The sequence below is a fragment of the Nipponia nippon genome, unplaced genomic scaffold (assembly GCF_047370975.1).
Source record: "Nipponia nippon isolate SJK-2023a ecotype South Korea unplaced genomic scaffold, ASM4737097v1 scaffold_7, whole genome shotgun sequence".
Classification (NCBI taxonomy): domain Eukaryota; kingdom Metazoa; phylum Chordata; class Aves; order Pelecaniformes; family Threskiornithidae; genus Nipponia; species Nipponia nippon.
The window spans coordinates 36570865-36594855 of record NW_028262391.1 but is presented as its reverse complement, the minus strand read 5'-3'; the positions used below and the strand labels follow the sequence as shown (position 1 = coordinate 36594855).

Genomic DNA, 23991 nt, shown 5'->3' with positions numbered 1-23991 from the left:
TGGAGCTAAACAAAAATCATTTCTTTTAGGATGTCACGAGTTCAGATGCAACTACAAAGGGAAAGGTATCCAGCCGGCTGTATTAAATCCATATGCTCTAGACAGGTCAAAATTATCAGCTCACTCACACCAGTACGCACACGCACACCCTGCAAGACTGGGTCTCCCATCCTAGTTCTTCAACTTGAAAGCAAATTCTTCACCAACGGAGTTAAGATAGCTATCCTGAATATGAAACAAGCGCTTGGTTCTACCACTGCATGGACCTCCCAGGCAAAGGGTGAAACAATGCCACTCTTCCAGATCTGTGTTCTTCTAAAACAGTATAGGGAGGATCAAATTAATCTATCTATTCACCTTGTGCAATCCTAGGATCGTTCAGGTTGGAAGGGACATCAGGAGATCTCTAATCCAACCTCTGCTCAAAGCACAGACCACACTGAATTCAGGAACTGCTTGGTTGAGGCTTTTCTTCAGTTAGCTCTTAAAAACCATCTTTGGATAGAGACAACCCTTTTGGGCAACCTGTTCCAATACCCTGTTATTCTCAAAGTGATTTTTTTTTCCCCTTATATCCAGTCTGAACCTCTCATTTCAACTGGTGCCTGTTGCCTCTCATCCTCCCGCCATGTATCCCTGTGAAGAGTCTGGCTCCATCTCCTCACAGGTACTGGGGCTGCTGTCAAGTCCCTTGAAGTCTTCCCTTCCCCAGGCTGGACAGTCCCACTCCCTGAGCCTCTGCTCACAGGGTTAAGTGGGCTGGGGACTGACCATCTTGCTAGTCCTCCATGAACGCTCTCCAGGTTGTTGATCTGTTACTATCCACCAGGACCTGCTGGTGCTTTTCAACAGATCTTCCCAGCCAGTCAGACCCCAGCCCATACCTCTCAAACCAGTAAACCATAAAAAGTTTTTGATACATTAGGCCAAGGATAAATGCGCTGACATTGAGCTTCAGGGTTCTGTGATGCTAAAAGAGCCTCACAGATCTCCCAGCCCCTTTTTTAAAGTTCACTTTACACAATAAAGAAGTAATTTGTTTTTCATTTTTTTGTCCAGATAAAATACTTGTTTGCCAATTTGATGCATGAGCATGAACAAATAAAATCCTACTGTTAGTATTAAGCAGCTGAAGTAGGAAGAATCATCACTTTGGATAATTGAGGCTTTGAAGAAAACTTTTACATCAGCTATAGCCACCTGCTTCAAAGTTTAACTCCAACAACAAATGAACCCACATTTTGAAAAAAGAGGAAGCTAGAACCCTCTTTAAAAAATTGTATACTGTTTTTTAATCATACTTTAATTGCACAAAATTATGTACCTGTCCCAGAACATATTAAGAAATAGCAGCAATAAAACTTGACAGTAAGATTTTTGCACTCAAATTGCCTTATAACCAAGCAGCAGATCTTCACAGTACATTTTAGAGTTCAGTAATTCCCAGGAAATCATGCTGCAAATGCAAATAATGAGACCTCTAAAAATGAGGTTATTGGTGTCCAGAAAGGGCCATCCAATTCTTAAAACTTCAGAACTGGCAGATATTTGCTACTTTTAAAATTTTTCTGGACTTCTGAAATTAATCTACAGATTTCTTAAGTCTGAGACTCAAAACCAGTTCAACCGAATGATCACTTCCAAAAGCATCAGCTTACCATGTTCAGTGCTACAAATGAGAGGTTTTCAAAAAGAGCTATGATTTACCAGGTCTTTGGCTATTGTACCACACATTTGGGCCATCTCTTTTGTAAACAATAACTAAACTGATTCCACCCCCGTTGAAGAATTCTCAAGATACTGTTTGTTGACCTACAACTTCTCCTCAGTTTTACCCTTATTTAATGCAACTTTTTGAAGAAAATTAATTGGGGAAATTTTCAATTTTATATACTCCAACCAGAGGACTGTCTCAGGAAGTCACCAGATAATCTTCATTTAAAATGAACAAACACGCCACCTACATTTTTCTATCATATAATAGGCCAGGAAAAAGAAATATACCAAAAAAAAAAATCATAAGAGCAATTAGAAAGAGATAATCATCATCATCATCATAGAGGACAGTAGAAATTTCCCTGTACAAGCAGGTAAGAAATGATGTTGTTATTTTTGTACACTGGACTAAAAACAGATACAGATGAACATCACAGGATAAAGCATAAAGCATATTCCCTGAGAATGCTGCATTCTCAAAACCTTCTAATTTGCTTACAGAAATTTGATACAAGAGCTCTTTTAGAACTTAATTCCATTTAAATTAATTGACTGATTTAGTAAAGTTAAGCTAAGATAGAAGTATCCTTGCAACTCTAGCCAAAAATATGTATTTCATCACTATGTCTGCAAGCACAAATACTCTATAAAATTATATAAGGAGTTGTATAAAAGGCATCAATTTGCTACCTAACTAGGATTATAAACTCGACTTTTCAAGGAAAGATTGAAAGAATGGAATTATGTTGTACCTACGTACCTTTGATATTAACTAGTAATCCATAATTTAACTCTAATCCTTAATTTACTCTACCGTAATTCCACTTTTATCATATATATAAAAACAACTGGTACTGTCAACAGTTTTGCTTACATTTAAAAATGAAGAGGCTGTGTTCTACAATGGCAGAAAATACCAACTGTATGAGGGAATTGGAGTTTTCCCTTTGCCACCCAAACCAATCAGGTCAGGCTATGAGTAATTTAAGTGTCCAGACTTGGGGTGGAGGAGTAGATCTGCAAAGAACTGTGCAGTTGTAGGAGCTGCTCTTGCTAGACTGGAATATTTACAACGGTGCTGGCACATGGCACTTTCTCTACACAAACAAGAGAACGTACTCTGTCTTCATGTGTTAAAGGCAAAATAAAGATATCCACTATCATCATTTTCAATTTTTATGACCTCTAGAGAAGAGAAACAGACTTGCATTGCTCATGAACACAAACGGACACTAAGACGGGCTGCAAATTTTTGCAAGTGTTTCATATACCTCTCTGAAGATCTGCTTAGTTCCATTGTCCAAACGCTTTTTGAAAATGAAGTTCTCAATCAGATCCCTGAGACCAGATTATTTTTAGAAACTTGGAACTGAAGCAGTTACCAGCTAGCAGAGCATGGAGGTAAGGAAGCAGATGATTATTTGATGCGCACTGTCAAAACACCCACATCAAGACAAACCATCTAATAATTTGGTACCACGCTTCTACAGACTGTCAAACTTCTACAAGATGCGAGTTTTTCCATCACCTCTTTTAGACGCTTAAAGGCCTTTCCCTCCCCACCACCACCAAGGAAAAGCACGCCATTTCTGAAGGAAAACTTAAGTAATCTCTCCATGTTCAGAGATACTAGGTAATCCCACAGCATCTATAAATCTCATTTATAATAGTTTTCCACTATAAAATTAGACTTCAGACATGAATTTTCTTTACTAGCTGTTGTGCATAACTCCAAAATTGTTGTTGAGTCTGTAAGTAACTATCACATCTGTGGTTGCCTTGTCCAAATCAAAAACCCACTGGGGATTACAGAGTGCATAACAAAACTTCAGTATCATATGTTTAGGAATGTAAACATGAAGCCTAAAAGAACCACATTAAACAAGATTAAAAGTACAATCAACCCCATGGTCCCTGTTTCAGCCAACCACAGTATATGATATTTAGCACAAACTCGGAGGCTTAAAAGTGACTACTGCTCCTCTGTCCCCACTATTACAGGAAGGCTGCCTCAGCACCTTACTCCTCTGGAAGCAAAAGGCCTTCTTCTCATTCCCAGTCTAAGCTCATAGCCAGCGTTTATACAGCCACGCTTGTAACAACACTGTCTTCTCTCTCACCCTGCTGTTTCCAGTATTACTGTTAAAGCATAGATACTTCAGGTCTCTTATGTCTTCTTTTCTTAAGAAAAATCAATTCTCCAACTGTAAGGTACTTATTTAAAAAAAAAAAAAAATCTTTGCTGCCAGACCTGCAATTTTATGTGTCAGTTCTTTCACACTTCAGAGATGAAGATTATTTAGACCTTCCCAACTTGAAGCAGCTGAATGCAGCATTTTGCTTCATTTTCGTTTGGTATCTAAGCTGGAGAAAACATAATAATGATTCATTTATTTAGTAAAAAAGCAGACAAAACCAATTGGAGACCATTTTTATGATTTCCAGTGAGGCAGATGTGTTGCTTCTGGTACAGATGAGAGGCCAGATAGCACTGGTGCTTTTCAGCAGCCAGAGTAACGCTCCCCAACATTACAGCCTGTCCCCACATAACATATTATCAGTACTGACTCCTTTGTTTTGTCAGCAGGTACAAAGAAGAGGCTTTATCCTTTTAGGAAATGAACGGTTCAGTGCCCAAGAAACTACTACTTCAAAATACATCCTCCGAGCTGATTTTTTTCCAACAAGTTTATGAAGCTCAATGCAAAAGCAGAAACATCTCTCTTCAAAGAGGATATACTTCTATGTGCAAGAGCAGGATTGCATCCATTTCTTTTGAATCCATAGAAGATTTTAGAAAGTAAGGATGAGAAAGAAAATGTTGAGTATGTTTTAAATCAGTTCTTACATGAAGTTCAGTTTGTTTGTCTCATTGATTTTTTTTTTTTTTTTTAAGATAAACATAAATCATCTTCACAAGGAAAACTTCAGTAGCTGGGATCAATGAAGCAACTGGCCTTGCTCTAGCATGCATACTGAGATTCATCATCTAAAATCTTGTTATTTCTTATTTCTATATTCACAGATCCCTGGCAACTAGAGTTTTGGAAAAAGGCTGCAGATAGGAGTTCCTTTGCTTGGGTGCCGTAAGCCAACTGAATGGAGAAGCAAAGATGAACCTGTCTCTTTCTTTTGATCAAATGAGAACCAAAGATCAGCTATCCAAAATGTATAGGAAGTCCTTAAATGTGAATAACATATTTTCACCCTCTTTTCCCTGCTCCTCCCTCCAAAAAAAAAAAAACCTAAACAAAAAAAAACAAAACCACTACCACCCAAAACTGCAGGGAGTTTAGGAACTCAGGCAGACTGAAAATACTTGATCCCCAAATTGTAAATGTTTAGCAATGTTCCCTAGCCACCATTCCCTCTTGTCTCATTAAGGTGCTTCACTTTTCTGTTCTTTTTCTAAATTAACAAACGGCCATTTCCTTTGGCAACAGAGAACATAATGACTGCTTCCTACAACAGCAGTGTGGAACATGAAGTAAAACAGTACGACACAACAAAATAAGAAGAAATGGAAAAACTGTAGTTAAAAAGAAGTAGAAAATCGAAGATTTCTGTCAAAATTCTGCACCAGATTTGTGGTGCATTGCTTGTACTCATTGTAGCTGCAAAGTATCAATTCGAGCTCATGATTCTGAAGGACCAGAACTGATTTTCCTCCATGGAAACTGTTCCTTCTTTTTTACTTTCACACTTATTTTGCTTCGTATCAGTTCTCACCCATGCAGAGAATAAATGAAATTCAGAAGATCTACAAATACTTTATATAGTGAAAAATTATACGGATAGCTATTAAATTCTTATGATTTCTAGACTTTATCCTTTCACATGCATCTTAAATACTCACTCTATTGATGTAATGGTATTTTAATGGAGTTTATTATCATTTTTGAGTCACAGAAACACTGAGAATGAGGCATAACAACATAATGTTCACCTGCAGTTAGTCATAATATGAATCAAGCTCTTTATCATCACTGTCTCTCACTTATGCCTCAGGATGGAATAACCTTAAAAACTTTTGTTTAGAAATAATTCTGCATAAACACACAAATAACATGGAATGCGATGCAGAGACAGCTATAGTGGAATTCAGTTAATTAGCAATCCAAAAGTTACAAGCAATGATAAGGAGTCCCATGACCTCCAAAGAAGATGTACGTATCCCGATATATGTTCTGTGCAGCAGCAAATAGCCTCTCCCCACGTTTTCTAAGCAGTGGAAGATTGTCACAACTGATGCAGACCAATACACATTGTCTGCATTTTAAAAACGTCCAACTCCAAGAGTCACGTTTTTGATTCAACGTTTAATAGTGACATGTATTACAAGTAACAGCAGCCAATTTTTCTTTACCAAAACCAACACAAAGCTCAAAAAAAAACCCTTTAATACATTATCAAGTGAAGAATCAGGATTCTTTCCTGGTATGTAAACTCTCCACCAGACTATTAACAAAAGGGCAAATTCTGAGACATTCCTTGAAAAACTGCTATTTACTAGAGACAAGAATACAGGAAGATAGGCAGCATACTTGTATGATATGTTATCGCCAGCAATGTATTTGTGCTGATAGAAGTCAAAGCCAATCTTCGCCATCCTTACTCAAACACTTTCTAACAGAGAAGACAGAAAAAGGCTGCTATCCTATCACAAGTTGTTTGCTGACTAAATTTAGAAAAACAGTTTGCTACTTAAACTGGGCAAGCTATTGTTGCAGATTGAGGCAAAATAAATATAGAAGCCCACAATACAATTTTATAGCTGTGTTTTGAGAAGAATTACAGGTAGAAGAGCAAGATTGATCTCTAAGCTGTACACTGGACATACCACAAATCTGTGCATGCAAAGTACTGAAGGGCTATTAGTTTGCCTACTCGAGTAGGTATTTAATGAACAGAACTACTATGTTTTCCTTTCGTATGATATTTGATTCATCCCTCTGAGTTCTATTTAGCCCTAGATTACACTGCCTGCCTTTCACCTTGTTCAGTCAGAGCTGCACGTCAACTGAAATTCTGTCCCAGTTGTGGGTGGCTCTAAGAATTTCAGGTTTTTGCTGTGCGCTATCAGCCAGCAAGTCCAAGCCAAAGCAGGCAGCAGAGCCAAGGGGACAAGGGAAAGTTGTCCACAGAATGCGCTGACGCAGAGCACGCTCCAAAGGTCCTCTCACAGAAAAGGCACCTACAAAGCTGATTCCACAAAGGCAAAATCTCAGAAGCAAGTCATCATCTCCGTAAAGCATGACGACTGGGAGAACATGGGGCACTGCAACACTTCACTGAAGCCACTGATGCACACGTCTGATTCAAACATGACTTTAAAAAGACGAAGGTAAGACAACCATCAGAACTGAGAATGCGTGTATGTACGGCTTGTCAAAACCTTGAAACAATTGCATATTTTCAACAAGCCCTATGCACCTTACAAACATCATCCAAGATCCCAGCGCAAAGCTATTATATTAAAAAAAGCTTAGACAAAGGTACAAGAACAAAACAAAGGCGGCTTTCCTTACCAGCACTTCTGCTATGTCCTAAACAACAGGTAGATCTCTATCATGGAAGCAATGATGCAAGCCACCATTTAGGAAGCCAGGCTGACTTGTGTGACATAACGTCTGATTTATCACTCCACATGCGCTCCTTGAGTCTCTGTTGTACCACCACGGGAGCATAAAGTTAACTTCAAGTAGGTTTTAAAAATGTCAGAAGGAAAGGACAGCAGAAGTATCTGTTAAATCCCTTTATTTAAGAATATCTTGCACTTGTAAATTATTTGGCAGGACAAAAAAAAATTATACAAATTACTTCATTTTATCATTTGAAATACAGTTACTGGACACTCTCTGAAAAACACTAAGTCACATAGGTATAAACATATTATTTACTTCAATGATTACTTTGTGGTACGAATCTAAATTAAGCTCTCCTGTTTGCACCTCACAATGTATTTACATTTGTGGTATGTCTGGTGTACAGTCTCGAAATCAGTCTTGTTTTTACTTACAGTTCTGCTGTGAAAAAGAGCAGAAAACACACTGTAAAATTCAGTTTATTTTGCCACAGGCATAGAGTAGGCTTTTTTTTTTTTTTAATGTAAGGTTAATGTATTTCAAACCATATCAAGCAAAACTATAGGAGAAAAAAGAACCATGTTGGGTTGTGGTTGGAAACCACAACTATCAAGTTTTTCACTAGAACAAATCAATACCATGATATCCCCGTATTTACATGACCGCCTAGTATTATCATCATTTCATCCACACGCTTGCCAAGAACCCACAAAAGTAACAGCATTAACCTACTAAAGCAAACATAATGACTATTTTCCCATGCCTAATCAAATTCTTATTTATTTAAGAAAGCAAATTGCTTAAAAAATAGAGGCCTGCTAATCCTCTATCAGTAAAACAGTTTACTGCTAAAAGTACAGTTTAACAAAAGCACTTTTATTAATAATAAAGTAATACTGAAATGCAGTATCCTAAACCATTCAAAATTCAACTCTTTGTATAAGCTGTATGACTATAAAGAGAGTAGCATAAAAAGAATAACAGATAAATATGATCTACTCTGAAAATAAGCTACTCGACTATGCAGCAATTGGTTTTTGCATGGTTTTAACACAATTTTTCATATCAAAAATAGACAGTTAATCAATATTGAGGTGTTTAAATATGTCCTGAACCTACAAACCTTTATATAATTCAGTGACTTTAAATATAGGAGCTGTCCCATTAGCATAGAAAGGATGATTCATACAGCTCAGGTTGTGTCCATGCATGGGTTCCTTGAAAAAAAAACCCCAACAACAAAAAAAACCCAAACCAAAACCCCAAACCAAAACAAACAAAACAAAAAAAAAACCCTAATGCATCATTAATTTGCATATCAAACTATTTCTTTTTAGATCCCTATCTAATTTCTCTCATAGTAACTGTTTACAGAATTGCAATGTAAACTATATCCACTTTGACCGCTAAACACAAAAGAGTTTCTCTTGACAAATTTTCTTAAGAACACCAAATGGAGAGATGAGGACAAGTCGCTTCAAGTGACCAAAAACATCTGCACGTAGACTTCATTTTCCACAAATCCTACCATACTGGTAATTTTACATATTTGCGACCTTTTGTTAGGTTGCCCAGTTGATCAGAACTCTTCAGAATATCAAATATGGAGAAAAGAAAATCCAAATGTAAATGTGTCTGCTCAAGCTATATTCTGCTTTAACATAATGATTTTACATAATCATCAATTACATACTTTGTAAAGCAGATGAGGAAAGTGAGGAGATACCCATGCTATTGCCTCTGCAGCGCTCACCTCAGCCAGCAGCAAAGTCATGCCAACAACAACCAAAAAAAAATTAAAAAAGAAAAGCAGAAGACAAACAAATCCCTTACGTCAGAGGCTGCCGGTCCAAATCCTGGCATTTCATCCCAACACACCCTTCATTTTTAACTTCACTATGTCACAACCCACTCTTTTCCATAAGATTTAGTCTTAGCTCTCACAAGTCTTTGGCCAGGAATGATAATATATGGTCGTAGTGACCCAGACAGTAAGAAGGGCTATAACTTTACAACAGCAAAAATAAAACATTGAATTGATAACAATTTCTCCCATGAAATGCCAAGGGCGGGCCTGATCTAATGCCCATATAAGTAAGTGAAAGATGCTCACACTGAGTCAGTCTTCAATGAGCATAAACAAAGCTGAGATATAAGTGCCGGGGGCGGGGGGCAGGGGAGTAGATTTCTAGCCATGATTTTTTATAATTTTTTTAAAATCAGGCTTAAAGGGATATTAAGGGATACTTTCAACTTGCAGTTTTTGAGAACGGATTGCTTTTCTTTTCCCTCTCGATACTTACACAGGGCTTTTCAACAAAACGCAAGCTGCTGGGCAAACTGGCCATGCAGGGGTAAACAGAGAACACTGATGCCAATAGCTGGCTCATGAACTATACAAACAAACTGAAAACTAGATGAACTGTTTGTTTAAAACCTTTTTCATTTTCAGTAATAAACTGACGTTGTCTAGTTTTAGTAGCAAACCTTTTCCAACAGAATTGAGTCTGCAGCACTGGCCAATCGTATCTCCAGCACTCTGCTCATAAAACTCAGTTATTTTTAATGTGATGAAAATAGTATTTTCAGCCTGTCTGCCTGTTACCATGAAGCGTCTGAAAAAGTTCATGAAAACATCTGTTCGGATATCCAAGGTACCTGTGGCAGAAGCAGTTGTATAACAACAGTCTCCCTTTTTGGTTTTGCTAGTTCAGCAGCCCTGTAACGCCTGTATTTTTCAATATATTGTTTCAGGTACAAACAAAGAGAATACATTCAAAACAGAATTTGGATTGGTTTGACAGGTGCTAACATGCAGTGGAAAAGATATGAAATAGAAATCTTGTTACAGAAATAAATAATGAATAAGGCGGCAGCAAGCATGATCTCATCAAAGTCTTCATCTGAACAGAGCATAGTGGCAAAGACCAGAAGGCTCTTGTGTGACATTGTTATCTAAAGTCCTGATTAGATTTTCACCTCAGAGTTCTCAATTTTGGTAGCAATCATCGCAAAGATACTATGGTGACTGGCACTCTATAAATACATCACACAGACAGGTAACAGTATAGAAGACGGCTATCAGATAAGAGTTTGAAGCATTTGAAAATTCAACCCTGCCATTAGGTCTGTATAACAGTACTCAATTTTATGGCAGTAGAAATGTGATTACAGATAAAAAGGTAGGATTAGTGCTGTACAAATTCTTCTCCTCTTAAATTAGATTATCATCATTCAATAGCATTAGTTAGGTTTTTAGGGAGTGTCAGAATTCAACAAATATATAGGTATGTGTTAACTGTAAATTTAATAAAAGCCTGCAGCACAACCCAAAGGTCACGGTTTGATTGGCCTCGCTCTGCCAGACACTGCACAAAACTGCAACAAATGAGTCACACAACTTACAGTTGATGCAAGCTACTCTCATCTCAAGTATACGCCAAAGAACATAAGCTGTTATTTCCTGTGTTTCTATTTTAGATTTTATTAGAAATTCATAATAATTCATTATAGGGTTAGGCTGGACTGGGTACCTCTGCATGAAGTACAATGTTTGATGCAGGCGATGCTATGGGAATGAGGCACTTGTCATCCAAGTGGATTTAGTCAGTATTTCCTCACTCCAGGGCCAGACGTGTGAGTGGGTGTCCATGTCCACGGCATGCACGCATCAGAGTTGTGATTGCTACAAATTATCATTATTTTAAAACACACCCACTAGTCATTTCCACACATACCATAAGTACTCCAGATTACCTCTAAGCATTAAACTCAAATTCTTGATCTATTATTGTACATTATTACAAAGTACCTTACTAACATGATTGTAACCCATTGTAATGAAAACATCTAAAAAATATTTTTAAAAATCGACTTCTACTAAGTATATTTTGTATACAACCAGCTCCTTACGTCTTGATAACAAATGGTACATTCAGTATAGGAGCTGCATTATTTGAGCAACAGAAAAATTGTACGCTGCACAATCCAGTTAGTATCACCATTACACGTGCTCATTCTGAGCAACATAGGTTCTGGCACAGTTGCTGCCTTTGGCATATAAGGGTTTCCTTTCACAGCCAGCATTTCAAGGATGTCATGAAACCTGTGGGATGATTTGCTCCTGAAAAACAGCGTAATGCAAGCTGTGGTGATGATACAAATTATAATTTGTATTCTTGTGGACATACTCATCTGATCGTTGCACTTCCTGTTCCAAGCACTGGGAATCATATATCCAACAGTTTTAGTGTTGGATTGGACAGCCAAATGTTTTGGGAACTTTTTTGCTCCCCAGCAGTAGTTGCCTGCATAGTCCTGAGGTTTTGAGACATCAGAGGCAAAGCAGGGCTGTTCTGGGAAAGCAGCAGTTCAGCACACTTGCCACATGTGCCAGAAGATCAATGGGAAATACTGAAGATTCACTGAACTGATACTGCAACAGAAAGTTCCCAATCCCTTACTTAAATTGCCTCCAGCGAGACCCATATTTGTGCCTCTGCTTATGCATCTCTACTCTCTACTTTGTGGGAGCTCCTTGGTGCTTTCTGGCACTCTCCCATCACCTGGGGCCACCTCTGTCATGGTCAGACCGTAGGTACATGCATGACCACAGCACGCATCAGCTACCAGAGACTCCCCCGTCTGCATCAGAGGGGGGCCCAGATGTAAACTAGCATATATGCAGGGCAGATGATGAGTGAGCATAGAGCTTTCTATCTTAACAGCATACATGCACCCATTGTCTCTCACCATCTGCTAAATGAAAGAAAAACCTATGCATATATAGCCACACTAAATTTGCAAGAAGAGTAATTTTCAATCGTTTGCATAACTGTAGTCCATTTTTTCCTAACAAAGCACACTAATAGGAATGACTTATAGCCCCAGTTTAGCATGCCACTAAACTACTGCTGTCTTCGCTTTACCTCTGGAATAACAAGATAACCTTCCTGAGCTTCCTTTGTAAAATGCAAAATATTTCAGCCAAAAGCATCAAGCTCTGACATTCACAAATGTATGCTAGTGCCTAAATTAAGGTATGTATGTTTGAAATTTGTATCCTTCAAGGACAATCTGTGTAGGAGAGATAAACATTATAAAATGTAGACAGCTAAATAATGAAGTAAGGATTCTGGAATGTAATATAACTCAAGCACTGAGCTGTACGTGTTTGGGTTTTGGAGTTTTCTTTTCCCTTTTCCAAATTGCATTATAAGAATTATGGTTCCTTTAATAAAAAAAAAAAAAAAAAAAAAGTATTTGCTATGATGAATAGTAGTTCCCTAAATATTTTTAGTACAAGACATGTAATTTACTCAATAAGTGAAAAAGTTTGTTTAGAAAAAACTACTCAACTATAGCAAATGTCCAAAATCATTCTCCACCTGCAGAACCATAAAAGGGCTCAAAACAGAAGCAGAATGTTTTACAACAGCTGGTCTCTTTCAACTTTCTCTAATTTTTATAGCTATTTTTGGTGAATTTTTTTTTTAGTACACTGCAGCAGGACTCTTCTAGAAACAGGCAGACCATGATTTCACTCATGCAATTCCATGAAGCAGAGGTGGATCGCTGTTATACCAAACCACCACCAGCCAGACACATGCAGGGTCAAGTTATGTACTCTCACACCAGCACTGAAAACTTATCAAATATGGCCCCAATCCAGCAAAGCACTTAAGCACATGCTTTACTTTAAACATGTAAGTAATCCTATTAGAGTAAATGAGATTCAGCATAAACCACTGGACTGAATCTCAGAATACCTTGGTTGTGGCCCTGATTGTGTCAGCGACCGACTGCGTAACCTTGGACAAATTACCATGTTTCTGTGTCTTTATTCCCTCTTTTGCCCTTTACGTGTGTTTACCATGTTGCGCATCACCTCAACAGAAATAATCCCAATCTGGAATCTTCTAGAAACTGCTGTGCTACAAATAACAGCAGGGATACTTATGTACTTCAGTCCCTTTTCAAATGCCTGTCATGTTCTCAAAACTAATGCTCACCCAAAGAAACCCCAAGATGACATCCCCTACCCTCAGGTCTACTTATCCAGTATTGACAACCGATTTCAAAAGCACGACATTGCTCTTAAAAAGCAGTTGCGGAGAAGGAATCCAACTAAAGGATACTTGCACGGGCCAGGACAGCTCCCAAGCACGCGTGGTTACACGCGCAGGACTCCTGCTGCAATTCACCTCCCACCGCTAGTCCCTTGCTCGCAGGGCAACCTGAGATCCCAAGCCCTGCCTCGGGATTCACGGGTCAGCCTGCCACACTTCTGCCAGCGCCATACCCACAAAAGGAAAAAAACTGTACAGTCCTGGGAAAACCTCTTTTAAGCATGCAGGTGGAAGACAGCATTGTCACGCAGGGTGCAATGCGTTTACGCTAAAAGGCTTTATACGTTCAATATTTTTAGACATTGCGATACAAGATACAGTTTTCCACAGGTAGGCCATATGCCATCAACTTATGCCATGTCTTAACGATCCTGAGAATATTTTCACATAAATAATTCTGCGTTTGCACATATATACAACCAGGCAACGTGTTTACTCTTGCCATCACACTTCCTGCTTCCCAGCAGTTGTCACAGACAATGTCACTGTCACAAGGAGAATATGGATTCGGCTCCTAACAATGAAGCAGGCACGGATGAGTGGGCAGGATACTCAAATGAGTTTCAGAAAGACTTGAGGTGAAATACTGTCCCCAGTGAAATCAATAATGGTTCTCCCATTTACTTCAGCAGAGTAAATATTTCAACTGTTTTTTTCTATGCCTTCTGGTCATCTCAGTGCCTAACAGAATAATCATTTATTTTCCTCAGGAACACAGGGAAAAGGACAAAACGGACAGAAAGTGAGGGAGGGAGGAAAGATTTCAAATTAAATGTACTCTTTTGCCAGAATAATTAAAAAGAAACCCCAAACCTTACAATGATTCCTGTAGTTATAAACAATGCAGATAACGAGATTAGATTAACACAGTTACGATCCTCCTTTCTAGGAACTCATTCACAAATTCCTCTTCTGTCCTTGAAACACCTGTACACCACATTGCTGCTTTCCCAGCTGAGCCAAAGAAGAGCTCACAGCAGCAGCAACACAGCTTTGCGTGTGTCAGTCTGCTCCGCATCAGGCCTTTTGCATACAAAGATATCTATTATAAGGCACAGGCGTCATGAGCTGTACTCTGTTAATTAAAATATTTTCTGCTGCAGATTGGAAGCCTGGCCTACAAGATACTTGCCAAAATTACGTTCAGGAGCACAGCAACTGAAATGCATTTCTGAATAGATCAAAAGTTAGTTACTTTTGACTTTTTCTGAATGTGTGCTCTGTTCTCATTGTACGATGAAGGGAAATACAGTCAAAAGGTTATACATAACTGTGCATTTGCAGCAACTTAATGGATGTAATAAACTACTGGTTTTCAGAAGCCATTCAAGATTTTGGACATAAAAAAAAAAAAAAAAAGAACCTGTACAGTAACCTGTAACAGAGCCTGAAACAATGCATACCATGCATAACAGAATAAAGTTACCGAATAAGTGAAATTTACAGTAAGCATGCTGTCAGTAAGTGTTGCAAGTTTCCAAAATCAGTTGGCATATCAGACAACAGCGAACATTTACTATGCGTCTTAGAGCTCTTGAAGTCCTTAGCAGCATTCAAAGTTAAGGCTGACATTTCATCTTTAATTCATGCTCCTGTGTCTTTCTATATTAACTACTAACAAAGCAGCATGCTAATCGCCCCAGCGCAGAGAGCATGCGCGAGGCAGGGGCTGTGCAGGCTCCACGGAACGCCGGTCTGCATCTCCAGGGAGAGCAGATCCCTGCCTTGCGACAAGGGAGGCAGCCACCAAATCAGTGATGACAAACTTGAACATCGCAGCAGCTGAGATGGAGATTATCGTAAAGAGCAACAACAGAACGGTACACTCATGAGATCTATTTAAAAGCAATTTCCCTAGGAGAAAGTTTTCTTCAGCTACTGAACCTCCTTCTTTGCGCCCACGTTATTTCTCCCTCTTAAAGTGATCTTTGTAGTTCATCAAACTTTATCTACTCATTTGGAAAGGATTCTAAAAAAACCCAGGTTTTAACATAAGTTTAGACTTTGTACAGCACCCTTCTCTTCCCCAGCATCTCATACAGCGCCTCACAAAAGGCCCCAGAGGTTGGACAAACATAGCACCAGGAAAAACACAGTGTGAAAGGGATCTTTATGTGCATGTGTGAGGGCCCAGTGCTAATAGCTCAATGTGCTATTGACACATCACAGTGCAAACAGCTAAGTCTTTTTCAAAATAGCATGAGTCACAGTGTCATTCTTAACTTTACCCTTCCCAGATTTGGGTAATTTGTGAAACAAATCATCCCCGTATTATTAAAACATATTTCTGCAAATGAAGGTAGCCGCTGGGAAACGACTATTGCTTCTGACTGTAACGTTTACTCCGTAAACTACACATGCCGCAGAGAAGGCGTGAATAGACAGAAGTGGTGCTGCAACTTCTCTGACAATCCTCGTCAAATCAAAACGTTTGTTATCTTCCCGTGCTAGCAGCTGAGGTACTTTTAGATAATCCTCCTGTTCGGTATAATCCTTTCGTTAGAGACTGGCCGTAACACAGCCGGAATCATCCGAAAGAGCCGAGCCGAGACGAGCCGAGGGAGGTGTCCCTTCCCCTCCCTGGGCAGGGACGCCCGAGCTCCCTCAGGGCTCTGCCCGACCCGCCGGGGCAGCCGCAGCGGCTCCAGCCCGGGGAAAAGTTCGGCAAGTCCCGGCCCGAGCCGCCAAGGGCCGGGCGCTGGGGAGAGCCGCCTTTTGTTCCCTGCCCGCGGGGGAGAGGAACTCGCACCCTAAAGTTGCTGGCGGGGCTCTGGGGGTTTCGGGCTGGACCGACGCGCCCGAGCGCCGGGCCGAGGCAGCGGCCGGCTGCGGCCTGGCGGGCGGCTCCCCCCGGGGCGAGCCCCGCCGCGGCCCCGCCAGGAGGAGGGGGGCGGCCCGGCTGCTCCCGGCCCCGCGGCCGCTCGCCGCCGCCGCCAACTTTCCAGGGCCGGGCGTCCCGGAGCCCCGCGGGCGCAGCCCGCCGCCTCGGGCTCCCGGGCATCCCCCAGCCCCGAGCCTCCCCGCCCCGACGGAGCCCAAACTCCGGCTCTCGGGGACCCGGCCCTGGCAGCGGCACGAGGAATTAACGCACGCGGGAATAATCACCTTGTTGTAGTTGTAGTAACCCAAACACTGGGCAAAGTCCAGGTTGGAGGGGTCTCCGGGAAGCGAGCTGCCCGCCGCAGCCGGGTAAAATCTTACATCCATGCCGGTGCTTTGGTCCAAGAAGTGCACTTGGAGAAGCCGCCGGGAGGTTTAATAGATCCACCTTCAGGTGCCTTCCCCGGGGCTGGGGCGCGGGCAAACCGCCGAGGGGCCGGAGCTGCGGAGCGCCGAGCCTTCCCGAGGAGCCGGGACGACCGCGGGCCGGGAGGCGGCGGGGGAAAGCGGCGGCGGGAAAGTGCAGGTAAACAAGGAGGAGAGAAGAGGAGAGGAGGAGAGGAGAGGTGGGCGGCGGAGCCCAGGTGGGTGCTCGTCCGCCTCGGCGGGAGGAGGTGGGGGAGGGAGGGCAGGAGAGAGAGAGGGAGGGAGAGAGAGAGGGAGGGAGGGAGGGCTGTTGTTTTTTAAAAGCTCAGTGCCAAACCACGGGCTTTGCCTCCGCATTCAGGAGCAGCTGCTGTACACAAAGGAGCCACGCGCCCGGCGCGGACGGACGGACGGACCGCCGCTGCCCGCCGCAGCCTGCCCGCGCCGCCGACAAAGGCGGGGGGACCCGTCACCGCCGCCCGCCCGCGGGGCCGGGGAGCCGGGCACGGCGGTGTCACAGCCGCCCCGCGGCCGCCGGGGAGGGGGCAGCGGCCCCGCAGTTGGTGCAACAGGGCTGCGCCGGCCGGGGCGGGCGGAGCGGAGCGGGGCGAAGTGCCGAAGGAGCCGGCGCCGCGCTGGCACCGCTCCCCGGGAGGAGCGGCCGGGGCCCGCGCCCCTCCCCGCCCCGCCGCCGCCCCTCCCGCCGCCCGCCCGCTGCCGCCCCCGGCGGCCGGTGCGGGGTCCGCGCCGCTGCTCGCCCGCCCGGGCCGGGAGCGGGACCGGGGCCGGCAGCGGGCGGGCGGGCGGGCGGCAGCCGGCCCTTCCCGTGGCTGTCCTCCGTCCGGGAAGGTTCCAGGTGAGTAACTTTCACCGCTTCCACCAGTTTTCTGTCTTTTGTTTTCTTTTGGTAATGCACTTTATTGATTGACACCGCTGTCTTGCTGCGTGAGGTTGGTGGCAGAAGAGATTTTTCTAACGTACTGTCAAGAGCAGGACTTTAAAACACAGTAGCCTGCCCCACAGAAACCGTCTTGAACTCTCAAAGTCGCTGGGTGCTGAGTCAAAGCCATCCACTAATAACCCAAATTTGTTTAGTCAGTCATATGTGGTGCACGGCTGTATCTGCTACCCTGCGTGGAGCTCTCCTGACCCAAAATCTTGCTCCAGAACTTCTGGAGGAAACACTAAAGCAGTACAAAGGCCGTTTAACCTCATGACTCGTGCCCTGCCGACAAGATGCGAGGAAGAAGGCGGCTGCAAATGTGCCCTTGACTCAAGGCTGCTGTGACAGGGAGAGAATTACCCTTCAGGTCTAGGGCTGAGTCCTGTGCAGTTATAACACAACTGGAAATACACCCCAGGCTGTCTTTAGTTTACTCCATTTGGTTGCAAAATAGCAATGACAACACAAGTACACAAGGTTTAGCTGTACAACACCAGCAAGACCTTCTCTGAAGGTCTGTGCATCTCTGCCGTGGCTGCCGAGGACAGATACCCTGGGCCTACGCCACAGGCCCAGTTCTGGCTGAAGCCTGCGCCTCAGGGGCTTAATGCCTCATGCTTTGCGTCCAGGCATGATTTTGCACTGCCTACATAGATTGGGAGCAAACCATGAAACAGTCAATAGCTACAACACGTAGAAAGGGAACATCTTCCCATCGCCATTCCTAGAAATCTTATTTTCAATATTTATGGTGGCACAAGTAGCTCCTGCGAGCACAGGAGACACCAGATCACCCTTATTCAGGGTATTGATCCTGAAGCGCCACAGTTTGAAGCAAAGAAAGATCTCTAAAGTGACGTTTTGCACTAAGAGCTGAATTAAACATAGCACAGATATACATCAGTGTTTATATGGAGTATTTAGAATTTAACTTTTGAGAAAACATGTATATCAACTGGTAAATGCCTCGGTAGAAAACAGGCATATTCCGTCAAATACTTAATCCAATTTCATGGTCATTGAGTCAACCATTTTTAACCAAAGGGAAAAAACTGCAAAATCTACTCTGTTGCTAGAAGGGAAATGGTTGAGGAACATACAGCATAGAGCATTGACGCAGGCACACCCCATACCTGTGGCAAAAATTATTTATGCTCCTGAGAGAAACAAATTGTTCAGAAATAAAAAGACATGTAATCTGTTTCAGAACGCAACATTGCATTAGAGCATTCCTCCAAAGCAGTGACGGAAAAGTGGTAGTATATAGGCATAGCAAACTCATTGCAACGTTTCAACTGAGGTTAATAAAGTAATACCTGCTTTGTTTTATTCACTGGGCGACACACATTTCTGTAAACCCAAGTGTAAAAGTTGGAATAAGCAGATTCTCAGGTATAGGAACAGATCATGGGCACCAAGTTCTGAGGTGCTCTGCTACATAAATCCGGGTATTTCCAGACTGCCTTGCTCTGGTTCTTTACACTTTGAATGAAATCTGAAAGCATATTCCCATTGAATTCAAAGGGAAATTGCTTCAGTGAGGAATGAATGGCAAATGATTCCAAGTTTAGGATTTGGTCCCGTTGTCATACCAAAAGGAGCCTCTGAAAGGCTGCAGGCCTATACAGTATGTGGCTTCTGGGCAGCGCACGGCCTGCGAAGCACTGTGGCTGCTGCACAATTCCAGCCTTGGCTGGCGAGGGGCGGTACGGCCGCCCGACTGGGCACACCCCGGGCTGACCAGCCCAGCTCATCGCTCCCGTCCCACCGCCTGGGCAGCCGCCTCCGCTCTGGAGCCAGAAACAGGAGCTGCGGAGCAGGCGGTGGCAGGCAGGACGCACAAGAGGTGCTGTGGTGGGCGCGCAACGGCCGCCTCTGGGTTAGAAGTCTTAAATTCAAGATAAGCAAATAATGGTGATGTAAATAATGATGAGTTTAAGTACTCTGTTGGAATATACTGCTTCCAACACCGTTTCTTCTGAAAATTAAAGAACAGGCACAATAGGAAAACCCCAAAATATTCCATCTTGACGTCGCTGGTGCAGGAAGTTAATATAAAATTGAAATGGAGTAAGTCGGAATTAAAAAAAAAAATAAATTCCACACAGGCAAAACACTTATCCCCAAAATACTATTTGGTGAAAAGTTTTTAAATACTGTCTATTTATACAATTATGAAACTAAAATATAGACATTTGGTGATATTTCCAACCAAAAAAATTCCAGTTCCTGACTATAATCTGGCTTTGGCACCTCTACCAAGTGCCCAAATTACATCTTTTGCAGAACTAGTAAGACTGCAGTGAGATTAATGAGTGATTTAAAGAAAAACAGAAGAGAAATATATGGATATACATGGTGATTTGTTTTTCTTTGTAAACAAAATATTAGGTTTTATGTGATATTGTGCCAGAGAGAATTTTACAAACTAAAAAAATTAGGCAAGTATGCATTTTCCTTTCTCAACACCTTTTCAATGTAGTTTATTAAATAAGTAAACTTGAGTTATCTCTGCTACACTTTAAATCCATATACATGAGGTCAGATCTGTTTGTTAGTAACAATGTATTTATCTCAGGAGTCCATTAAAGATGGACTATGAGCCAAAGTATTTACATCTTTCTGTGCATATCGCTTGAAAGGAATCCAACAAATTCTTCTCTTAAGGTCCTTCAGTAAAACTATGCTTTGGAATTCTACTTTTTTTTTTCCTTTCAGAGCAGTTGGAAGTATGAAGTATTTGCAATTTTGAGTAAGTATTCCCTTCTTTTCTGCTGGTTTAATAAAAGTAAGCATCTACCTACAGTAAGTGGAGTACACCAGTAGTTTCCCTGGTCCTGGGTAGCCTTGATTTCGAAGAAACTTTTTGAAAAGCACTGTTCCATAAAGATTCGAATGTATGCCTACCGATGCCAACAATTATGATTCAGGCAGTAACACACAAACTGTGACTTTGTTCCATCTTCAGCTATACTTTCTTCTGACTCATCATCACAATTCAATTTTAAAAGCCATTAAGAACACTCAAACTGCTTTTCTGATGTAAGAGCAGAAATTGTATTGGAGTGAATCAGTCATATACAAACTTGAAAGTATGCACGCACAAATTCTCACTGCTGCCCAGAAACCTTTCAGCTCGCACAGGTAAATACTGATGTTCCAGGCCTAGCTGATTCCCACGCAAGCCTGGTGAGTCCTTTTCTTTGTACCAGGACATAGCAAGGGAACATGTTTAATGGTTACGGCTTATTTGCTTTAACTGGTACCCATACAGCCTCTGCGAACTACTTTGCAAACCCTGTGTCAGCCTCCCAATCTGTAACATGGATACAGTACCAGAGGCACAGTAATGTTTTCTTTCTTTCTTTTTACTCTACAGAAGTCAAAGGCACTGGGAGGAGATTTACTCCAACCAATAGCAGAGTCAGGAAGAAACCTCAGACATAAGAGCAGACACACCAGCTCCCTAACATCCAAACGTTCACATAGCCAGCCAAGTCTTCCACAAGTACTGCAACCCAACAACCCCCATGTCTCTGGCGCGACAGTCCCCTCACTGGCAAAGATAACAAACGTGAGAGGGGGCAGGAAAATGAGGAATAAGGAAAGAAGGGGTGGAATGAACAAAGGCTGGACTGAGACTCTTCACTGCAGTTTCACAAAGCAGAATCAACATTAAAAAAGACCTGACATTCATTTTCACAGCGCAGGGTCCACATCTACTGGCTCCTGTAAGAACTGGGAGGGACAAGAGGAGATGGGAGAATATAACATCCTCGATGTCACTTGTTAAGGAACAGTGTCTTAGCCCCTTCCCCCCAGAGCACATGTGGAGGAGGAAAGGGCACAAAACAAAAAGGATGGAGTACAGGAGGAGAAAAGGAGGACAGAGCACCAGGTCTGGTTTAGAAAATAATCCAAAGCCTCCTAGAATCAATAGGAAGTCCCTTTAATTGATTGCAATGGGCTTTGAATTAGACCTATATTCTACTTATCAAGTACAGCTGCTGAGAATCAATAATATTTTGACTTACCCCTCAAAGCAACAACTACACTGGTAACTTTTGGCTAAGAAAAAGTACAATTAACAGCATATTAATTCATTAAAGTTATCTCACTGAAGTCCCCTTCTCATCAGATTGTACAGTCAGCTGGCATTTATAAGCGATCGTGCAGGCATGAATATCCTATATAAATGAGGCAGTGAAGAAAAAACTTTTGTTCTTAACATTAATTCAGATCAAATATTCATTGATATCTACATTTCTCAGCAAGTATCTCAAGCAGAGATCAATAAACACTTATTAGTAACTGACCATGTTTCCTGCAGTAAAGGAGGGAATGTCAGCCAGCAGATGGGAGCAGCCAAATAATCGGGGGAGCTGGAGTCTAGTGCTTGTCTGCCAGATGATCATTTACCTTCTCTTTGTCTCAGTTGCTGCATCTATAAAACTACACATCAAAGGATTTAAAAAAAAATAAAAAGTATTTTTAATAGTCATTCCTTAAAAATACAAATCATTATTTCAAATTACAAGTGTGGACTGTTGCAGGGAAAAAAAATCACAACTGAAATTTTTTTGTTTGTGAAAAGTCTGTTTCTTTCAGGCCCAAGCCAGGAAATGCATTACTTCATGAAACTGCAAAAAACAAAATTATTAAACTTTTCAAACATTTACATGTGCCTACTTTGATGTTTCTGTGGATTGCTGAAGTCTCTTACCTTACCTGAAGCATTTTACCACCTCAACTCACGTACGACGATTTTAACCATATTCTAGCAGAAAAACAAGTATTTGAGTTGTTTACAGAGCAGAGACAACCACTAATACTGTTGAACTTTGTTACAGCAAAAAGGTTTCTGCTGCTTTAAAGAAAGTATTCCACAACCCTCCAAAATAACCTGTGTGTAATGGACAATATAGGATTACTTTTTGGCAGAGTGAATATCCTGTTGCTATTGACTGCAGTGTTACAGTATCCTGACATACTAGGATACAGTTATTGTGAGATAAAGACCACATTGAAAAACAAACTGATTGCAGTACTGAAAACAGAAAAGGAACTGTCCAGTAATATAAAAATTAACTTCTTTAAGAGAACAATGACTGGAACAGTGTCATTTCTAGATTAGCATTAAAGAATAAAAGCTTTAACTGAAACTAAGAAACTATTGTAATGTATTCCTTTCTTCCAGAGATGCCATCTTAAAACAAGGCAGGAAAACTTGGTTAGCGATGGCTCTGTGTGTATATATACATGTATATATACTGCATTTATATCATCTGTTGATATAAAGCTGTGGAAGCTATGTGGTATGTTTCTGTTTGTTTGTTTTTCCCCTCTGGCCCTCTCCACATTTATACATTTGTTGAATTTAAACTAAAAGAATTACTAAAAGGGGGGGGGGGGGGGGGGGGAAGCTGCTGGCATCTACTTTTTAAAGGGGATTTACAAGGACAATGTCTACAGAAAGAAAAACATGTTCATCATGAGCAATTCAAATTCTTCTTTAAATTTCTGTATTAGTCTAAAGGAATTTGTCAGCCAGAAACTTTCATTTTACAGTAGAATAAAATCTAATTACCAAAAGAATTATTTTAATGAAACATATCTGAAAAGTCTTGGTGAGTTATGGTGAAGAGTATTTCCGGGTGAGAAAGGTTACATTTAATCCTTATATCTGCACCAGATTCACTCACACATGTTTTTCAGTTTTAATTTCATCCAATGTTCTATTAAGTAATTATTTGAAATATATAGCATAGAGCTACATGACCTCTGATATGTTTCAGGTGCACAGGTTTCATTATAAAGCATCTAAACAAGGATGTGGTGATGTTCCTGGAGTGATCAAGAAAATATCTTTCTGTGCTTTTGTGGGTTTAATGCAATAATACTGTATTGCCCCAGAGAGAGGGCACACTTACCCTTGAGAGCCTGTGTGGTGCCCTTGGGAGACACGAGAAGCGGTGCCCTGGCTGTCCCCAGAAGCCATGGAAGTGGTTGTATATACTCTCAGTGACCGCAACGCACATCTTTTGGTGGTGGGTGTGGAAGGGATGGGCCATCGCTTGGAAGTCACTGAAGGACTTGATGAGACGCTGCCAAGATTTAAGGTAAAAAGCCAAGTATAGTTTTACAGTCATGCCTTAAAAATAAAAGTCATTATTTAAGAATGCTGCTCTTCTCATGTCCCTTTCAAATGGTACAGAGCCTTATTGTGATATTAATGTCACCTTCTACCAGCACAGGTTATAACATAAAATAATTAGTGAGAAATGCTAGAGAATATGTGAAGACATACAGAAGTTTATCCACATTTGATAGGACTGTAGACATACAGCTTTATTTGGATAGATCCATACAATAA

The 23991-nt window shown here is 41.5% G+C and overlaps 1 protein-coding gene and 1 long non-coding RNA gene across 3 annotated transcripts in view; one reads left to right on the top strand and one right to left on the bottom strand.

Annotated features, from left to right (window-relative positions):
- Window positions 1-17008, bottom strand: part of TOX3 (TOX high mobility group box family member 3) — a 78497-nt gene extending 61489 nt beyond the window's left edge. For both annotated transcript variants that reach the window (XM_087739527.1, XM_087739528.1), the window contains exon 1: window positions 16535-17008. In XM_087739527.1, the coding sequence (XP_087595653.1) occupies window positions 16535-16636 (102 nt within the window). In that variant the 5' untranslated portion in view covers window positions 16637-17008. The remainder of the gene's footprint in view (window positions 1-16534) is intronic.
- A 393-nt stretch (window positions 17009-17401) lies between these two features.
- On the top strand, window positions 17402-22296 carry LOC148051009 (uncharacterized). The gene is made up of 2 exons (XR_015700480.1): window positions 17402-17531; window positions 20998-22296. It is a non-coding gene; the product is annotated as an uncharacterized LOC148051009 (long non-coding RNA).
- Window positions 22297-23991: the final 1695 nt, after the last annotated feature.